The 17314-nt window shown below is 37.8% G+C and overlaps 2 protein-coding genes across 3 annotated transcripts in view; one reads left to right on the top strand and one right to left on the bottom strand.

Annotated features, from left to right (window-relative positions):
- LOC123685226 (teneurin-a) overlaps positions 1–17314 on the bottom strand; it is a 556414-nt gene that overhangs the window by 249824 nt on the left and 289276 nt on the right. The window lies entirely within an intron of this gene.
- LOC123685227 (ejaculatory bulb-specific protein 3-like) lies at positions 7768–8626 on the top strand. The gene is made up of 2 exons (XM_045624850.1): positions 7768–8007; positions 8313–8626. Exons 1-2 carry the CDS (start codon positions 7815–7817, stop codon positions 8516–8518), a joined length of 399 nt encoding a protein of 132 aa, XP_045480806.1. The 5' UTR covers positions 7768–7814; the 3' UTR covers positions 8519–8626.

Here is a 17314-nt window from a genome sequence, read left to right as displayed (position 1 = left end):
GTGAGGGCCAGTCAGCCCAGCTCATTTGCACACTATGTGTTCTGCTGTTTCTACCTCCTTTCCACAGAGCCTGCAGATCTCATCTGATGACTTACCCATGCGGTACGAAAATTATTCAGTCCTGTCAGCAGTCCCACCATTACCCGGAGCTCAGCTCGTGGTATCTCCAGGAGCTTCCTGTTATAGGTCGGTGAAAGAACCACAAATTTCTTTGCCTGAGCAAGACCTGGAGGGTTTCTACAGATAATCCTTCTATTGTCCCACTCCCATTGGTGGACTGCTGCCTTTTTTTTCTTATATTTTCCAAGCCAACAGAAGGGCTCAGGACCAGCATTTCTGCAAGTTCATAGGGTTTTTTCGTTTTCTTCGATACTACAATGCCCCGTTACCCATAGTAGAGATACTTTATTCTCTCTGGCCAGTTGCCTTATGGTATTACGGCACTCCCATGTCAGAAAAAACCCTAGCTATATTAATTCAGGGATCTTAGCATGGCCTGACTGTCTGTAGTAGTTGAAGGATCACAAGAAAATCACGTAGTATAACCTCTCTTAAGTTCTCTTTTAGTGTCTGAATTTTTTCTGAAAAAGTCTATCCTATATAAAAAATGCAGTGCAGTTATGGTTAATTCTTTAAGTGTCTGAATTCTTTTCCGAAAATATGCGTTACGTAATGAGAATTGGGATGTGTAATGAGTTTCATCACGTAACGCAAATTGACCAGAAACAGTGGTCAAATAGCTTCAAAATGGAGCAATCATAGCTCAAAAAATTTCACATTTCCTCCTCTCCTAACATAACTCCCGGATACGCCAAAGGTAGAGGCACTCTCCTTTTTTTTGCTCCTAGACAGGTCGCAACGTGCACCAACGTTATCTGAACAATGGCATCCTGGTCCAGCATGTATCCCACATGCATCGCACTCCGCTACATTGTTCTCCGGCTAAACCGGATACGTCGAACAACACGAGTAAAGAGGGGTGGACTCCTGCAGGATAGCGAAGTTCATAATTCACTTGTCCGCGCGTATGACCGTTCCCTTTTTAGAGTCCCTCTCTCCCTGCTAAAAGGTCCTCAATTACACGATGATTTAGTGCCAGGCAGGTATCTTGAAACGTTTCCGATGGGGGGTGGTGAAAACAAAATGAAATCAAACGTGGCGATATAACATAATAGTGTCTGCCGAGGGAAAGAAAGAGGAGAGCCGAATGGAACGGCTAGACGTGATTTATGTTCAGTCGGGCGTGTTCGATATCTGGATTAAATGGTTTCGGAAAAGAGCTGTACGCGAAACTGTGGCATTAGCACGAGGCAAATTTTCGATTAACTTGCTCGGATGTCATGAATAGTCCGAATCCCACGATTTAGGAAAGATAACCACGCTTTTGCATGTGTTGACTGCCAACTTCTAGGGTGCAGTGTATCACTTCATTCCGGTGGGTGGTTTCAATTTGGACCACAAGGTTCAAAGAAAATTTTTGAGAAATTATGTTGCATAAACAAGCTGTCATCCATATAAATACTCATCCTCATGCAAATCTGCCTGACATCAGGATATCATCGTTGAACTCAGAAGGCATTGCCCTGTCAGTGAATTCATTGATTTTATTCACATGCTACACTTCTGATTGTTCAAAATGTGGTCTTGGGTTTTTCTTATTCTTGCCATAATTGCTACCTTGAGAACTGCGATTTGTTCTGCTCAAAAATTGTCGAGAGGTGGTCTTCAATATGAGCAGTCTTGTAAAGTCCATGGGAGTCATGGCTTTTATCTTCGTAATGATTTGGAATTCACTTGGTCAGAAGTATACTTCTTAGTCGTTTGTAGACTTACATAGTATTGTTTCCAATTTCCATGATTTATGAGATATAAAATTTATTTATACTCACAGAGTCTCATCAACAGTCCCTCAATCATTTGAAGCATTTCTCAGTTGCCAGTGATTTTTGGATAGGACTGTTTTCATGGTTATATTTCATTATAGTATGTTGGTACTCGGAACTCCTATGTCACGGATTTATCTACCATCTGTCAAATTTGTGATGCAGAAAACAGTTTTGCCAACCAACATTTTTCAATGCTGAAATCACTAAACGATTTTTATGGAAATATTTCATTAAATTCAATACCAATTGAGTGAATTAGAGAATATAATGGATAATACTCGTACAGAAGGCTCATTCTAACACTAGTTCAAAAACTTGCAAAAAGTGCATCAAGGTTAACGCCTGTTGGACCTGAGCCTTTCTGTGGGCTAGTAAAATACCAATATAAAGCTGCCGTCCAGCTATGGGAGTTGAACAGCAGGACAATCCACTGGACTAATACTCCTAGACTTGTTCAGGCAAAGAAATTCGTGACGATTTCACCTACCTACGCCAAAAAGCTCCTTAAGCTGTCACGAGCCGAGCTTCGGGTGATGGTGGGACTGCTGACGGGGCACTGTCGATACAAACATCATTTGTACCTTATGGGAAAGTCAGCAGACGAGATTTGCAGGCTATGTGGATCGGAAGCAGAAACAGCTGAACACTTGGTATGTAAGTGTCCGGAACTGGCTGGCCTAAGAACCATTCACATGGGTAAGCCGGTCCTGGATACCAAAGAGGTAACAGCCAAGGCGCCTAAGGAGGTTGTCAGTTTTATTAACGTCATTGACGACCTCCTTGGGTTTCTATGAATGAGTAGGGTAGAGAACATGGTCGCAGTTCCCGGAAGGCTTACCGAACCAAAACGACCTCAGTTCAAATAATAATAATAACACTAGTTCATTTAAAAACGCATCACTTCGTGGCTCGTGTTTGATTTTGAGCTCGTGGAAGAGTGAAATATCAATGTCTTCTGCAAGTGTATTTGAAATAACTATTAACATACTCTTGAGCAAGCACACGTCATATAGAAGTATATGTTCACAAGACATAAAGACTACGAATCTAATTTGTCTTGTTTCAATCCATTTCAGAATTTCTTGCTTTCCACTGTATTAAACTTATCTTTCTGTATGCCTGATGAATGTGTAAGCATTTTCAACATTCATACATCTGCATCTCTAGCTTTTATTTATGTTTTCTGCCAAAGGTCAAAATCTCACATTCTTATGGTACTTTACTTCAATGGTTTTTATAACTGAACGAAAATTAACCACTGACCTTCCAGCATTGAGCTTAAAAAATGTTTTTAAAAATAGTTTATGGGTGTAATACAATATATCAGTCAATTTTGAGCCATGGGTAAGAGAACTGAAGGGTTGTTGTGAGCTGAAAAAGTGTGAGTTCATTAACCAAATGCTAATAGATGAAGAATAATAATACACTACTAGGAATGAAACAAGAAAGAAATGAATAAATTCGATGAAATGATCAAAACCAACTTGAGGAAAATCAAGCAAGGAATATTTTGAAAATGTTAAGGAGTGCACGAACTGAAGGAGTGCATTGCAATTGATAGGGATAATATAATGCTTTCAGAGATTAATGATGAGGTGTTTCAACATCTCGGCAGGACAATATTTAGTTTTTGATCCCTTCACCGTTTACACAAACGTGCAAAAATTCATTGTTTCCACAATTTCATCATTCTTGCAGTCTTGCTGTACCCTTCCAGTTACAGCTTATTCACTCACAGACCCTACAGCCATGTCACGTCTCCATAGTAGGGAAAACCAGCAGTCCCGATGTTCAATTGTGTGTCGTTGACGATATTTCCTTCCGTTCGGGGAGGCAAGAAAACCCTCTCTCCCTAACCCTAGACCGGTCTCTTGTTCAGGTACATAATTCTGCGTATGATAAATGGTCCTGCGGTGAAATGAGAGGAGATATATAGACTAACTAACACTAGGAACTACATCTCCTGAATTTATTATCCGGTAAGTAAACATGGATCATGACTAATTGCCCGACTTGAATGGATTCTGATATTAATTTCGTTGAATAGCGAAACAGGCGACGATAAGGGGATGAAAATTAACGTATGCAGATTTCTGACTAATATTTACCGAGAGAAGAACCATCATGGAGTTCGTATCAAATTGGAAAACGGATGTAAAGGCGCAAAAAGGAGTGTTTAATTTTGTTTGGGATTACAGCATCTTTTTATGTTGGAAGATCTAAGGCTTATTCTCAATTTTCCAGATTATCTCATTTAGTTTGATCAATGATAGAATAATTTGAGAATTCATCGTCAATATTGCCATGAAATGAGTCAACAACAGAAAATTTCAAAATGTTCAAAATGATACAAAGTGTTGCATTCGCATTGGTCTTGGGAATTAGGAATTCCACAAACTACATTAAATATGTTTTATGAATGCTTAGATCCTAACGCTTTTAAAGTTAAGAAGTTAAGTCGGTCAATCACTAGTATAACGTCGTATCTTAGATGATTGAGTTCTTAATGCATCAAAATGATCCGGGAAAAATCATCTTCAGTGAAGAGGCTCATTTTCATCTCAGAGGCTACGTTAATGAAAAGAATTGTCAACAAAATTCAAGAATGATTGTTGAAAAGTCTTCGCATCTCCAACGTGTCACTGCTTGGTGTGGTTTTTGGGCTGGCGGTGCAATCGGACCTTGCTCATTCGAAAATGAGTGTAGTGTAACTGTTACAGTGAATGGATTGTGTTACCAAGCTATGTTCGATGACTTTTTATGGCCGAAATTGGAAGATATTGATCTGGGCGACGTTTATTTTAATGAGATGGTGCTAGGTTACACGAAAGCAACAAAATAATCGCAATTTTTTCAAGAAATTTCTTGAAGAGGTTATCAATTAGCCATCGAGTTCCTGTGATTCGATACCTTCAGCCTTCTGAAGTCATCGAGGACAAAAGCCACAAATGTGGAAAATTGTCATGGAAAATTTCATGAAAAGTATAAACTGCTGCAACCGTACTCATGACGGCTTTTGGATAATATCGCTAATGACATAGCTTGCTCTATATGATGAATTAAATATAAATTGGTTTCTTTTAAAATATACCTCTTGGTTTCATTATCAAAATGGAACTTCGTATTGGAAAAACCTTTATCACAAAAGTACCATATTTCTTCAACTTATGTCGGCACAGTTTCATTGCAGTTTGTCTCTTTTTTTATGCACTTTTTTTTTTACCCTACATTGGTTTCCATAGGTCATTCTTAATTTTCATGTTTCATGTTGGATCAATTCAAAGAATTGATATTGGGAGGAGTATTATAACGAATTCGTGTATCAATAATTTACAACAACAACCAAAAAATGACTTTTAAATCTCTTGAATTATTATTTCAATCATAAATGCTAATTTGGTATACTCATTTCACAGAAGGGTAAGAGCAAAGAAGATCTATGAAATTGTTTCCTCTGAATCCGTTCTAGATCAACAGTTTTTTTCAGAATGTCTTCGAGTTCCTGAAATGCAAGATCGTGAAATAATTATACAAATTTAAGGTTGGTAAATTAAGTAAGTGTTTATCAGACACTGATGAGGAATAATTGTATTGAAAAATACAAAAATTCCGGAACGTTCCTCCGTCTTTATGTTGGTAAAATGATTCAATTCATTATCCCTTTTCTAAATTTGTACAGTTTTGGATAATTTATTTTTCTTCTGGTTGATTCTGATATTTTATCGCGTGGAATTGTATTTTAAGACACAAAAAAATATACATCAGAAATATATATCAAATAGTGCAGATTTTGTACAACGATGTCATAATTTTGATATTTGAATTCATGCATGTTGATCATAGAAGTTCTTCGTCGAGGACATAGAAGAAAATTGACGCCATAGAGCATATTCACTTACAACAATGACCATTTATCCGTTTCCAACTCTGATCCCAACCTCAATCCTTTGTACACCCCCTCTATTTATCCTTCTCCCCCGATCCAACATCTTTCCAAAACTAGCAATGGATGTTCCGTCCATTCGACCGGGCATCCGGTGAGGTCGTCGACTGAATAATAAACGAGGAATATGCAAAATTGATGGGATCTAGTAAACTACTACGCCTGTCGGACAATTAGAGGGGATTTATAAAAAGGTTACTTCAACATGAAATGATGCATAATGAATGAGGTTATGAAGTACTCGTCGGAAGCGGAAGCGTGGGGTGGCCAGGTGAGACGTTAAGCCCGTTTCCATGGTGATCCGCGGTGATTACGGCCGAATCTGCGGTCACTAGTTACTCCACGGCCATTGGCGTAGCCAGGAATTTTTTGTTTTTGTTTGGAGGGGCTAGGGAGCACATTGCAGCAAAATATTTTAATAATGGATCATGAAAAAGACACACAACGTGGTTTTCCTCTTCATCCTTTGGACATCATAATACTGAAGCATGTTTAATATATCTCAAACAAAAACACGGCTGCAGTTACAGCACCATATAATTTTTATGACCAATTTGCACATTTGCGGCTAAATGTCCTCGATAATTTCACAAGTACCATCTTCAATTGATTGAGAAACATTGTTATAGACCTTATATTTCTATTACAAAAGTCAAAAGTTCTTAAATAACAAAATCTGATCACTGAAGATGGTTTTTAGATGAGAATCCGGATCATTTTAATGCATTTCATGGACCCAATCACCGAAGATACAACGTTCCTGGTTATCTACCGGCTCGAGTTCGTGTGTCAACTTCAAAAGCATGAAGGCTTGGAATGCCTAATTCTGAAGATCAACGGGGAATAGACAAGCCTGGGTCTTCGTCAATACTACAGGTTACAGCTCCAATATTCTTCAGATAACAGCTCAAAATTGTCTACCAATTTTACTGGCGTTTCACGACGACCCAAAAGTGCTTTAGTTCTACTCGCTGTAACTGCAAAATTTCCACCATTTTTGAAGGGAATAGTTGGCCCTTGCCACCTTTGTCTACGCCAATGTTGAAGGGTCGGTCGGTTACATTACAGACGCTCTACAGCTAGGGAGCTCCTTACTTCGCGTTCTACAACTTGTCGTCGTTAAATTCCCTACCAGGTTCCGGTCTGTATTTAATTGATGCGCGGATGAATTGCTGCCGGAAGAAGGGTGGAAGTTCAAGGGCTGGCGCCGATTATTTCGCGAATGCTGCCATTCTTTCTGGATTGTCTTCTTTAGCTAGAACAGCGGCTCCTTACCTTTTCGATCTTTTCACCCCCGTAAGCTATACATTTAGTTGTCCTAAAAAATTATGTCACTATACGTAACCACTGTGAATCGTCATGATTCTGGTGTTGAATATATACCGAGGTATCATCATAAAATTGAAGAAAATCATTGTCACGCATATGCTGAATACAAATAATATTTTTTATCGCAGAGTATATATGCATCGATATTTTGATCATAATTCTTTTTGTAACTCAAGAAAGTTGCTTAATTATGAAGCACTTGTGATTATATGTCCATAGAAAATTTTGTAATGAAGAAAGATATACCGCAGTGCAGTGTATTAATTATCGGAATCTAGGAATTCTCGAATGATCAAGAAAATATACATGATACAAGCTCCTCGCAAAATGTGACAAAGTCAATATTTACTCATATTTCACAATCAATCTGAACCTTACTCCACCCAGCAATAATTTCAGAACATTGAAAGCACATCGACATTGTTAACATCTACCTCATTTCCATAAAGACAAAAAAAAATCCAGAACCATATAGTATTCGTCGAGGAAAGTTTCATTGTTTTTGATGAATAATTAATAAACGTATCTCAATTAGTTTTTTATACATCCATATTTCGTGTGAATCCATACACGACCTCCAAAAATACCTATAAATATTTCGTTGATTTTCATTAGAATCAGTTCGAATCGTAGTCTTTTACATCAAACAGTTGAAAATGAACAACGTTTTCGTTATTTGTTTCATCGCTCTTTTCGGTTTCGTTCTGTGTCGGCCCGATGAAAAATACACTAGCAAATATGATAATGTTGATGTTGACGAAATTCTGAAAAGTGAAAGATTGTTGAATAACTATTACAACTGTATCATGACTGGAGAAGCATGCACTCCTGATGGAAAAGAGCTGAGAAGTAAGAGAAAATAATCAATATATCAATTCATTTACAAATATTCAAAGAAATCAGTTTTTCAATAGAGAAGTGTAAGCATTATATCAATGAAGTATCCGTTCAAAATTTGAACAATCGATATAGTATCGAATGAATAATAAACATTTTCAGATATTTTCCATTAATAAAAAGATTTAAAAAATACTCAAATGACTCTAAACAAGACTCACATCTTGAATTGCTGATGAACATTTATAATCATTCAGTAAAACTGATTGTAAATTGTATGAAATATCATTGAACTAAAAGAGTCATTTTTTTCTCAGTGAACATGCCAGACGCCCTGAAGACAGGATGTTCCAAATGTACCGATAAGCAGAAGGGGATGTCCAAGAAAGTAGTGAATTTCCTGTTGGAGAAAAAACCAGACATGTACAAGAAACTCGAGGATAAATTCGACCCTGAAGGTGTCTACAGGATGAAGTACAAAGCCGAATTGGAAGCTGAAGGTATCAAACTCTCCAGGAAATGAAGGATAACGAACTAATGATGATGACTTGCTATTTCTGATAATGAATGTTCTGATTTTCTTAATTGATGTAATGTTTTATTCCATTAAACCAGCATTTTAAAAAATTCATCTCAATTTTCGGGTGATTCCCTGCAAAACTTCTCAACTCTTCAGTCAAGAGGAAATCATAGATAAAAGATCATCATAATCCATTTTATCAGTTGGCACCCCTCATAGATCTAGGTATCATTCGTTTTAAAGGGAATGTTAGCGACAAAAATTTTTTCCTACAACTGCTATGGAAAGTAGCGTATTCTTCATAGCTTACTCAATTTCAAAACTATGTATTGCTCATACTGTGGAATAGTTATTTATAATACAAGTGCAGAAGGCATTCATATTCTTCCACGAAGTGGCGAGTTTTTGAAAGAACGTGTGGTAGAATGAGCCTTCTGTACGATGCATACTCTAGTTGGTTTAATATTAAAAAATTTCTTATCAATGGACCTTTGAAATTTTGGAAAAATTATATTTAGCACCCTATATAACTTGAATGGCTGACTTTAGAGCGGAGTTGCAATGAAGACGTTTGTCTTCATTGCAACTCCGCTCTAAAGTCAGCCATTCAAGTACTCGTGATGCTGTTCAAACGAACAGCATCACGAGTTCTACAACATGTGAAAAATTAGAGCAAATTCTCTTATACGTAGTTGATGCAGCAATTTCTTGCTTGTGCAAATATTCTGGATTCAAATTATAACAAATATAAAAAAAAAGTCTCCAAAACAAATCCTTGGCCTACTGAAAGTATGTTCATGATGATTGTGTTCATATAAAGAGTGTTTTTTTCAGAGCTATAAAACTTTAAATTGCAATAAAACAACGATGGATTATTCGATTGACATGAATTTCGCAAGATAATCTTGTGGCATTACATTTTAAATATGATTTCTGGCATATGACCGCCACCGATGGCTCGGATGTAGTCCAATCTGGACGTCCAATTTTCGATGACTTTTTTCAACATTTGTGGCCGTATATCGGCAATAACACGGCGAATGTTGTCTTCCAAATGGTCAAGGGTTTGTGGCTTATCCGCATAGATAAGCATACATAGCCCCACAGAAAGTAGTCTAGCGGTGTTGAATCATAAGATCTTGGAGGCAAATTCACAGGACCAAAACGTGAAATTAGGCGGTCAACAAACGTGTCTTTCAATAAATCGATTGTGGCACGAGCTGTGTGACATGTTGCGCCGTCTTGTTCGAACCACAGCTCCTGGACATCATGGTTGATCAATTCAGGAATAAAAAAGTAAGTAATCATGGCTCTATACCGATCACCATTGACTGTAACGTTCTGGCCATCATCGTTTCTGAAGAAGTACGGACCAATGATTCCACCAGCCCATAAAGCACACCAAACATTCAGTTTTTCTGGATGTAACGGTGTTTCGACATACACTTGAGGATTAGCTTCAGTCCAAATGCGGCAGTTTTGTTTGTTGACGTAGCTATTCAACCAGAAGTGCGCTTCATCGCTAAACAAAATAAAATGAACGTAGTGCGCGATACGTATTCCGCACAGAACTATTATTTTCGAAATGAAATTGCACTATTTGCAAGCGTTGTTCAGGCATGAGTCTATTCATGATGAATTGCCAAACCAAACTGAGAATAAATCACTTGACAGCTATTAAATCGGTCGCCATCTTGAACAGTAATGACAACTTAAAATTATATACCTCGAAAAAAATACACTCTATACATGCCCCACCTTTTAACTCAGTATCTGGAACCGCATTCTGCCCAACCCTGTATAACGGAAGTAGAATCGTCAGTACTGAAATAAGAGAAATGCGGTCGTTCAGCCTGCAGGATAAAACCTCCTAATTCAGGCCATATTTCCTGGAGTAATTGCCTCAAGTCCTGCGGATGTTAGTCAAGAGACGGACAAAAAGCGTAACTTTTTAGTCATCTCTTTCGCAGTGCTCGGTCCATAATTCAGCGCTCACACCAAAATAAATCTGCGAGAATTAATTCGAACGTGAAAAACGAAGTTTTTTGTTGTGCGGATCGGGTGTGAAAGGTCAGTGGCGAAATCTCCAGACCGAGTCGCAAATTGAATATGCCGCGCGCACATTACAACTTTAATGACGAGGGGACGAGGTGTGGTCCCTGGGGAACGCCCGACCCGAGACTCGGTCGAAAAAATATTCGACTCGACCGAAAAGGAAGGACGACGAAGACGTAAACTTTTTCATAAAGGAGGTGCCGTTCTAATCTAATAACTGTCAGTAATTGAGTTGGGAAGTTTTTAGGTTCTCATTTATTTTATTCTTCTCGGCCTACTCGGAACGGACGGAGTCAAGAGATACGCCCTCCTTGATGATCTGAGAGATCGGTATTTTCATTTCCGAAACGTCGGAAGAGTAGCCTGGATTCTGGAGAGGGAGTGGGGCGAGCAGGAATTAAAGTATATGGAGGTTTTCTTTTCGAATATTACATGAACAGTGAAATATACTGCTCCACAAGAGTTAGGGATATCGTATCTAATCGTTTTGAAAAGTATGTAATCTTCGAGGTAAAATCATTTAAAACTCAATAACAATTTGAATCGATCAAATAAAAATCAGTATGAGACATTTCGTCAATCTGGTCGCCTTTTTTCTGAAGTTTGTTTCTTTGCATAAATGCTTCATAAATGTTCTTATTTTAAAATGGAGTCATTTTATCAACGGCTTCGATTTGAAACGAGTTTTCTGAAAATGCCTAGATGAAAATTAACAAACGCTGAAGCTAATAGGGCTATCGAAATGCTACAGAGTGGCCCAACTCTGGTTGTTGTAGCGGAAAGGCTCCAAGTCAGCCAAAGTGTGATATCTCGACTTTGGAATAGGTTCAGGGAGACAGGTTCCGTGTTGGAAAGACCAAGGCTTGGTGGGCGACGAAAAACAACACCTGCTCAGGATCGTTCCATCACCGTCACGGGAGAAGAAACCCTACATCTACGGAATACTCTTCAAAATGCAGATGGGGTCCAAGTTTCCATCGAAACTATCAGACGACGTTTGAGAGAGGTGAATCTAGGTTTAAGACGTCCATTCAGAAGAGTTCCATTCACACGTGACCATAAGCGTCAAAGACTGGAATGGGCAGGACAACATATCAATTGGAACGATCATTGGCGTAGTGTCCTTTTCCAGATATGGACGATTTTCAGATTCTCGAAGAATAAGGGTATGGACAATCCCACGCATCCCAAACACGAAGAAAAAAAAAATTCAGTCATTTCCTCCCAACTGAAAATTTGTCAAATTGTAGCTAACCCAATATCTAGACGAAAAAATACAATCAGCTGGCTATAGCATGGTGGATTATACGTCAGCTGGTGCCTCAAACATGAAAAAAAAAATTTTTAATGACAGCTCTGACAGCGACTCTGATAATGAATCAGATAGTGCCACACTGGCGAGAAAAGGACTTTCTCCACATGTTGCACAATAATATTTAGTTACTTCCACTCTCTGATTCAGTATCAGAGTCGCTGTCAGAGCTGTTATTGAAAATATAATTTTTTTTTAATGTTTGAGGCACCAGCTGACGTATAATCCACCATGTTATAGCCAGCTGATTGTATTTTTTCGTCTAGATATTGGGTTAGCTACAATTTGACAAATTTTCAGTTGGGAGGAAATGACTGAATGTATTTTTTTTCTTCGTGTTTGGGGGGCTGCCGCCGCTCTCCCCCCCAACCGAGTTTTAGCTGACGTTCACGAGGCTTTTTATTACTATTATCTGATGCATCTCACCAAGTATCTCTCGAGAGGAAATAATCAACCAAATTTGCACCTGGCTCCCGGACTATATATTCTCAGTAAAAATAGCAAAAAAATTCGATAATACCTCACTGTCATAAACATATCTATACAAATCGCCGTGGTAAGTGGAAATACCTTTGTCTCCTTAGCAACTAGAACCGCCGCCCAGCCAACGAAAAATATCCCGGTATATCCCTGGGAGCAAACAAAGTAATAGAATAAACTTTAGCAATATATATCTCCGGTAGAAGGCAGCGGAGTGATTTTCGACGTAAGCCGCGGATAAAGCAATAACACCAGTTGCAATATCTGGCCCAGAGTCGGAGCAATACCGGCTCTAAGGCTCCCCGAGGGTTCGGGAAACTCACTTAGGGCGACAAAATACCTATAAAGTCACCCTTCAGCGATCTCTGATGAGATGCTTGGGCGCTTCTTCGCCAAGCTACGCGCACCTCTGAGACCTGACCTGATACGTGCACAGAGCATCCAGACGCCGGGATTGTTTGCTATTATTCGACCTTCTATGGTCCGGATTCCGAGAAACGCCAACTTCGTGTTCTTTATCCGCCAAAATATTATTTTAATGTTATGAAAAGTGATTCACTAAGAATGTCCAATCTCTGAATCGTAGATTCCAGATCTCAAAATATGATGATTCTGCCTCTGCCGTAACTATGACTGATTTTCGATATACCGTGTGTTCAAATTTTGAATATGGATTTTGATTTTTTTTCAAATTTATATTCAAAGAATGAAAATTTTACGTTTCATAATTCTCAAATTTGGAATCTTATTGAGCATCGCTGCTAGAGGGCTCTAGTTACACTCGATTGTGTTTGGTAAATCAAAGTGAGTTACTCTTGTTTGATTTATGCAGTGTGACCAGTTATTGAGTTATTCGCTCCTGAAATGTTCAATGCAATTCAATTTCATAAAAAATTTCAACCTCTAAGCTTGTAATAATAACAAATCAAAAAACAAAAACAATAAACTTCGAAGTGAATATTCAAAATGCCCATTTCAAACTTCAAAACACTTCAAGGCGCGCTCTCCCAAAAATAACTTGTGTATTATTTTTTATCACTTTTGCATCTTCTCCTATTTCTCTTCGAAATTCTGAACGATGAATATTTTTTTGAAATTAAGAATTGAAATCGGGATTTCTCATGCACACACTCACTTTTACGACCATTCCAAATATTTCGGTTGTATGGACGAATACAATTTTTTTATAAAATAAAAATTTATAGAACTTTTTAGAAGCAAACCGATTGAGGTACATGAATCAAACGCAAGTAACTTTTTTGTATAATTCAGAGTTTAAATTAATCCGAAAAAAAAATTTGCTTTGAAATAATAGTCCAAAAAAATTGACTTTACCCCCGGTATTTCAGAAACAAGGAAATATCATGTCACATGTCAAAGAAAGAGGACGAAGAGTTTATTCAAGTAGCCACATAAAATTGTACAGCCGAACATTTCCGGCAAAATAAGTTTATCCCGAAAATACCGAGACAGTCTATTTTTATTTGTTATTTGAGATTATCAATGGTTTGCCACTTTGCGTAAGGGGATTATAGCACATCCATGAATTTGTGATCACAAGAAGGTTCCCTCTGGGGAAACTCATACTTATGAAAATATTTGATCTGATTGTTTTCTTTGGGCCACCCTGCGTGAATTCAATGGCGAAAAGGCTTTTTTTTCATTTGAAGGCTGACTGAAAAAAATTTAAAGTTTTTCCTTGAATCTCATTTCATCAAGACCCGAAAATCTAGGATGTATACAAGTTTGATTAATTTATCTCTATACCGGATGATTTTTTTTATTGAATCAGTCAAGAATCTTGACAAGGAAACGTATTATGGAAAAATGTTTCGAATAAAAAATTAATGGTTTGAGGAGGACGTCCATTTAAACTGGAACCTCTTCTATTTTATTCTTCCTTGTTGGAGATATGAGGTTGAACTGAATTTCTGATGGGAACCCCTATTTTTCATTGCAGATTCATAGTCTACGTCAAAAATTACAAAGATTTGTACGAACAATTTCTCACGAATCATCACAAATGCCTCTGTAATCAAGATTTTATTTTTACTCTAAACGACATTCATTTATCCATTTCATTATTCTTTCACATGAATTTTCAGTCTCAAGATATCCAACTATTCGTTGAAACAATGGAAAACGTTCTGTGAATGAAGATAATCGGATTCAGAAGATTTCTACTTGATTCCAAATAATATACCTTCAATTGATACATCCTCAGTACATACATTATTAATTGAAAGTATTTTGAACCAAAAACAAATAATTACGCACAATTTTAAATGATCAGTGACAGTACATGTACTGAAAACAAACTGTTCAGCAAAAAACATCCGTTATTGGAACGGGTACGTTAAGGTCGTTCAGACGGAAAATTCAAACTCGATTGCAGAGCCATCTGTGACAATTCATGAAAAATTGTTCTTACAAAACTTCGTATATTTTGCCATAGAATACGAATCTATAATAATTACAGGGGTTCCTATTTGAAATTCCAATGTTGACACCCGTACCTCCCACAAAGGGAAAATAAAGGGAAGAGGTTCGGAGATAATTGAACTTCCCCCTCAAAACCCTCAACATTTTATTGAAAACATTTTTTTTAAATGTTTCCTCTTTAAAATTTTTGACTAATTGAACTTAAAAAAATAAATCGATGAAAATCTTGAGAACTCCCTTCAAGATCCTGATATAACTGAAAAATAATGATTTTAAGCTGTGTGTTCAATATACAAGGTGGTCCGACGAAAAATTAACACCTCGATTGTGAGGCTTTGAAATGAAAATGTGGAAAATCGCTTGAACTCAATTTCTGATTCAAGGGGAAATAAATTTTCCGCTTTTTTTATCCCCGTAACTTCAACCCCCAATCAGGGGTGAGCACATCCCCTTGATTTTGAATAGAGATGAGGGTTTGATATCTTTTTTTGAAGATCTTATCGAGTACATTCTGATCTTGAAATTTCGCTTCAAAATTTCCATCGATAACGAAATAACAGATAAAATAGTGGAATATGTCACATACGAATGATATTCTCGTAAGTCATATCATAAGAGCATTATATTTTTTCGAAAAAAAATAAAATAAACACGTTGCTAAGTAAAATTTCAACAAAAATCATGAGTAGTGGTGGCAACAAGAATCCGAGTCGAAGACGAGGATTTTTGCACCTGCATGGATGGATTTTGATGAAAAATATTACTTTGCATTGTGTTTTTTCGATTTTTTTCACATTGAAGATTTTAGTGGTCCCTTCGACAAGATTATTTCATGAGACCATAATTAATTGTTATCAAAGATATTATAAATTTTGGTGAAAACAGCTGTCAAGTTTTGCCGCAGGTAAACACGAAAAAACTGCTGACTGATGGTATCGAACAGTTTTATCATCTAGAAACCATATTTAATTCAAAATTGATATTTTGTAGCGAAATTTTAGGGTCAGTTGTCACAACATCGGTCATCCCTAATCAAAATTAAGGGATTGTGCTCACTCCCGTTAGGGCGTTGAAGTTACGGGGATGAAAAAAGCGGAAAAGCGACCTTGTATGAAGTTATGGTCTTATTTCCGACGAATAATTTACTATTTCCTGATTTTCTCCACTTAATTCCGGACATTCTGAAAATATGAAACCAAACGGAATTTTCCAAAAGACTTCTTCCTCCTTCCAAATCTGGAAATGCAATCCCGCTATAGACGGACAGAAAAGTGAAAATTGAATAGGCTCCATTATGCTGTCGATCGCGCGACGTTGAGGGGGGGATTTCGGTGCTCTTTTGACGGATGATTCCAATTAGAAGTCGCGCGGATTCCTAAACTGGCTCGTTGTTTACCGGAATCCTCAGCGGTATGTCGATCTGTTCTTTGGATTGAGATGCCGGGGATTCCGGAGCTCTATCATCAACCTTAGGAGACGGCATACCGGAAGTATGATTCCTGATATGAGATGCCCTCCTACTCTACCGTGATACCGGAATATTTCCAGAAGGAAATTTAAGAGGTCCCCCAACACGTGGCCGGATCAATTTCAAGGTTTGTCAACCTCGATTGGTGGAACTAATTTTCTGGATTGATAAAATTATAACGCACGTTCAATGGGAAGAATTTTTATGTTAGTAAAGGGTGTTTTTTTTAAAGCTATAGAACTTTAAATTGCAATAAAACAACGATGGATTATTCGATTGACATGAATTTTATTTATCCGCAAGATAATCTTGTGGCATTACATTTTAAATATGATTTCTGACATATGACCGCCACGGCTGGCTCGGATGTAGTCCAATCTGGACGTCCAATTTTCGATGACTTTTTCCAACATTTGTGGCCGTATATCGATAATAACACGGCGAATGTTGTCTTCCAAATGGTCAAGGGTTTGTGACTTATCCGCATAGACCAATGACTTTACATAGCCCCACAGAAAGTAGTCTAGCGGTGTTAAATCACAAGATCTTGGAGGCCAATTCACAGGTCCAAACCGTGAAATTCGGCGGTCTCCAAACGTGTCTTTCAATAAATCGATTGTGGCACGAGCTGTGTGACATGTTGCGCCGTCTTGTTGGAACCACAGCTCCTGGACATCATGGTTGTTCAATTCAGGAATGAAAAAGTTAGTAATCATGGCTCTATACCGATCACCATTGACTGTAACGTTCTGGCCATCATCGTTTTTGAAGAAGTACGGACCAATGATTCCACCAGCCCATAAAGCGCACCAAACAGTCAGTTTTTCTGGATGTAACGGTGTTTCGACATACGCTTGAGGATTAGCTTCACTCCAAATGCGGCAGTTTTGTTTGTTGACGTAGCCATTCAACCAGAAGTGCACTTCATCGCTAAAATGGACGTAGTGCGCGATACGTATTCCGCACAGAACCATATTATTTTCGAAATGAAATTGCACTATTTGCAAGCGTTGTTCAGGCGTGAGTCTATTTATGATGAATT

The sequence above is a fragment of the Harmonia axyridis genome, chromosome 7 (genome assembly GCF_914767665.1).
Source record: "Harmonia axyridis chromosome 7, icHarAxyr1.1, whole genome shotgun sequence".
Classification (NCBI taxonomy): Eukaryota; Metazoa; Arthropoda; class Insecta; order Coleoptera; family Coccinellidae; genus Harmonia; species Harmonia axyridis.
This window is presented reverse-complemented; position numbering and strand designations above follow the sequence as displayed.

What these genes read in the sequence shown, in the direction of transcription:
- LOC123685227 (XM_045624850.1), top strand. Translation starts at nt 7,815, where the DNA reads ATGAACAACGTTTTCGTTATTTGTTTCATCGCTCTTTTCGGTTTCGTT. An exon ending in TGATGGAAAAGAGCTGAGAA is followed by an intron (nt 8,008 to 8,312) that starts GTAAGAGAAAAT and finishes TTTTTTTCTCAG; the next exon opens with TGAACATGCCAGACGCCCTG.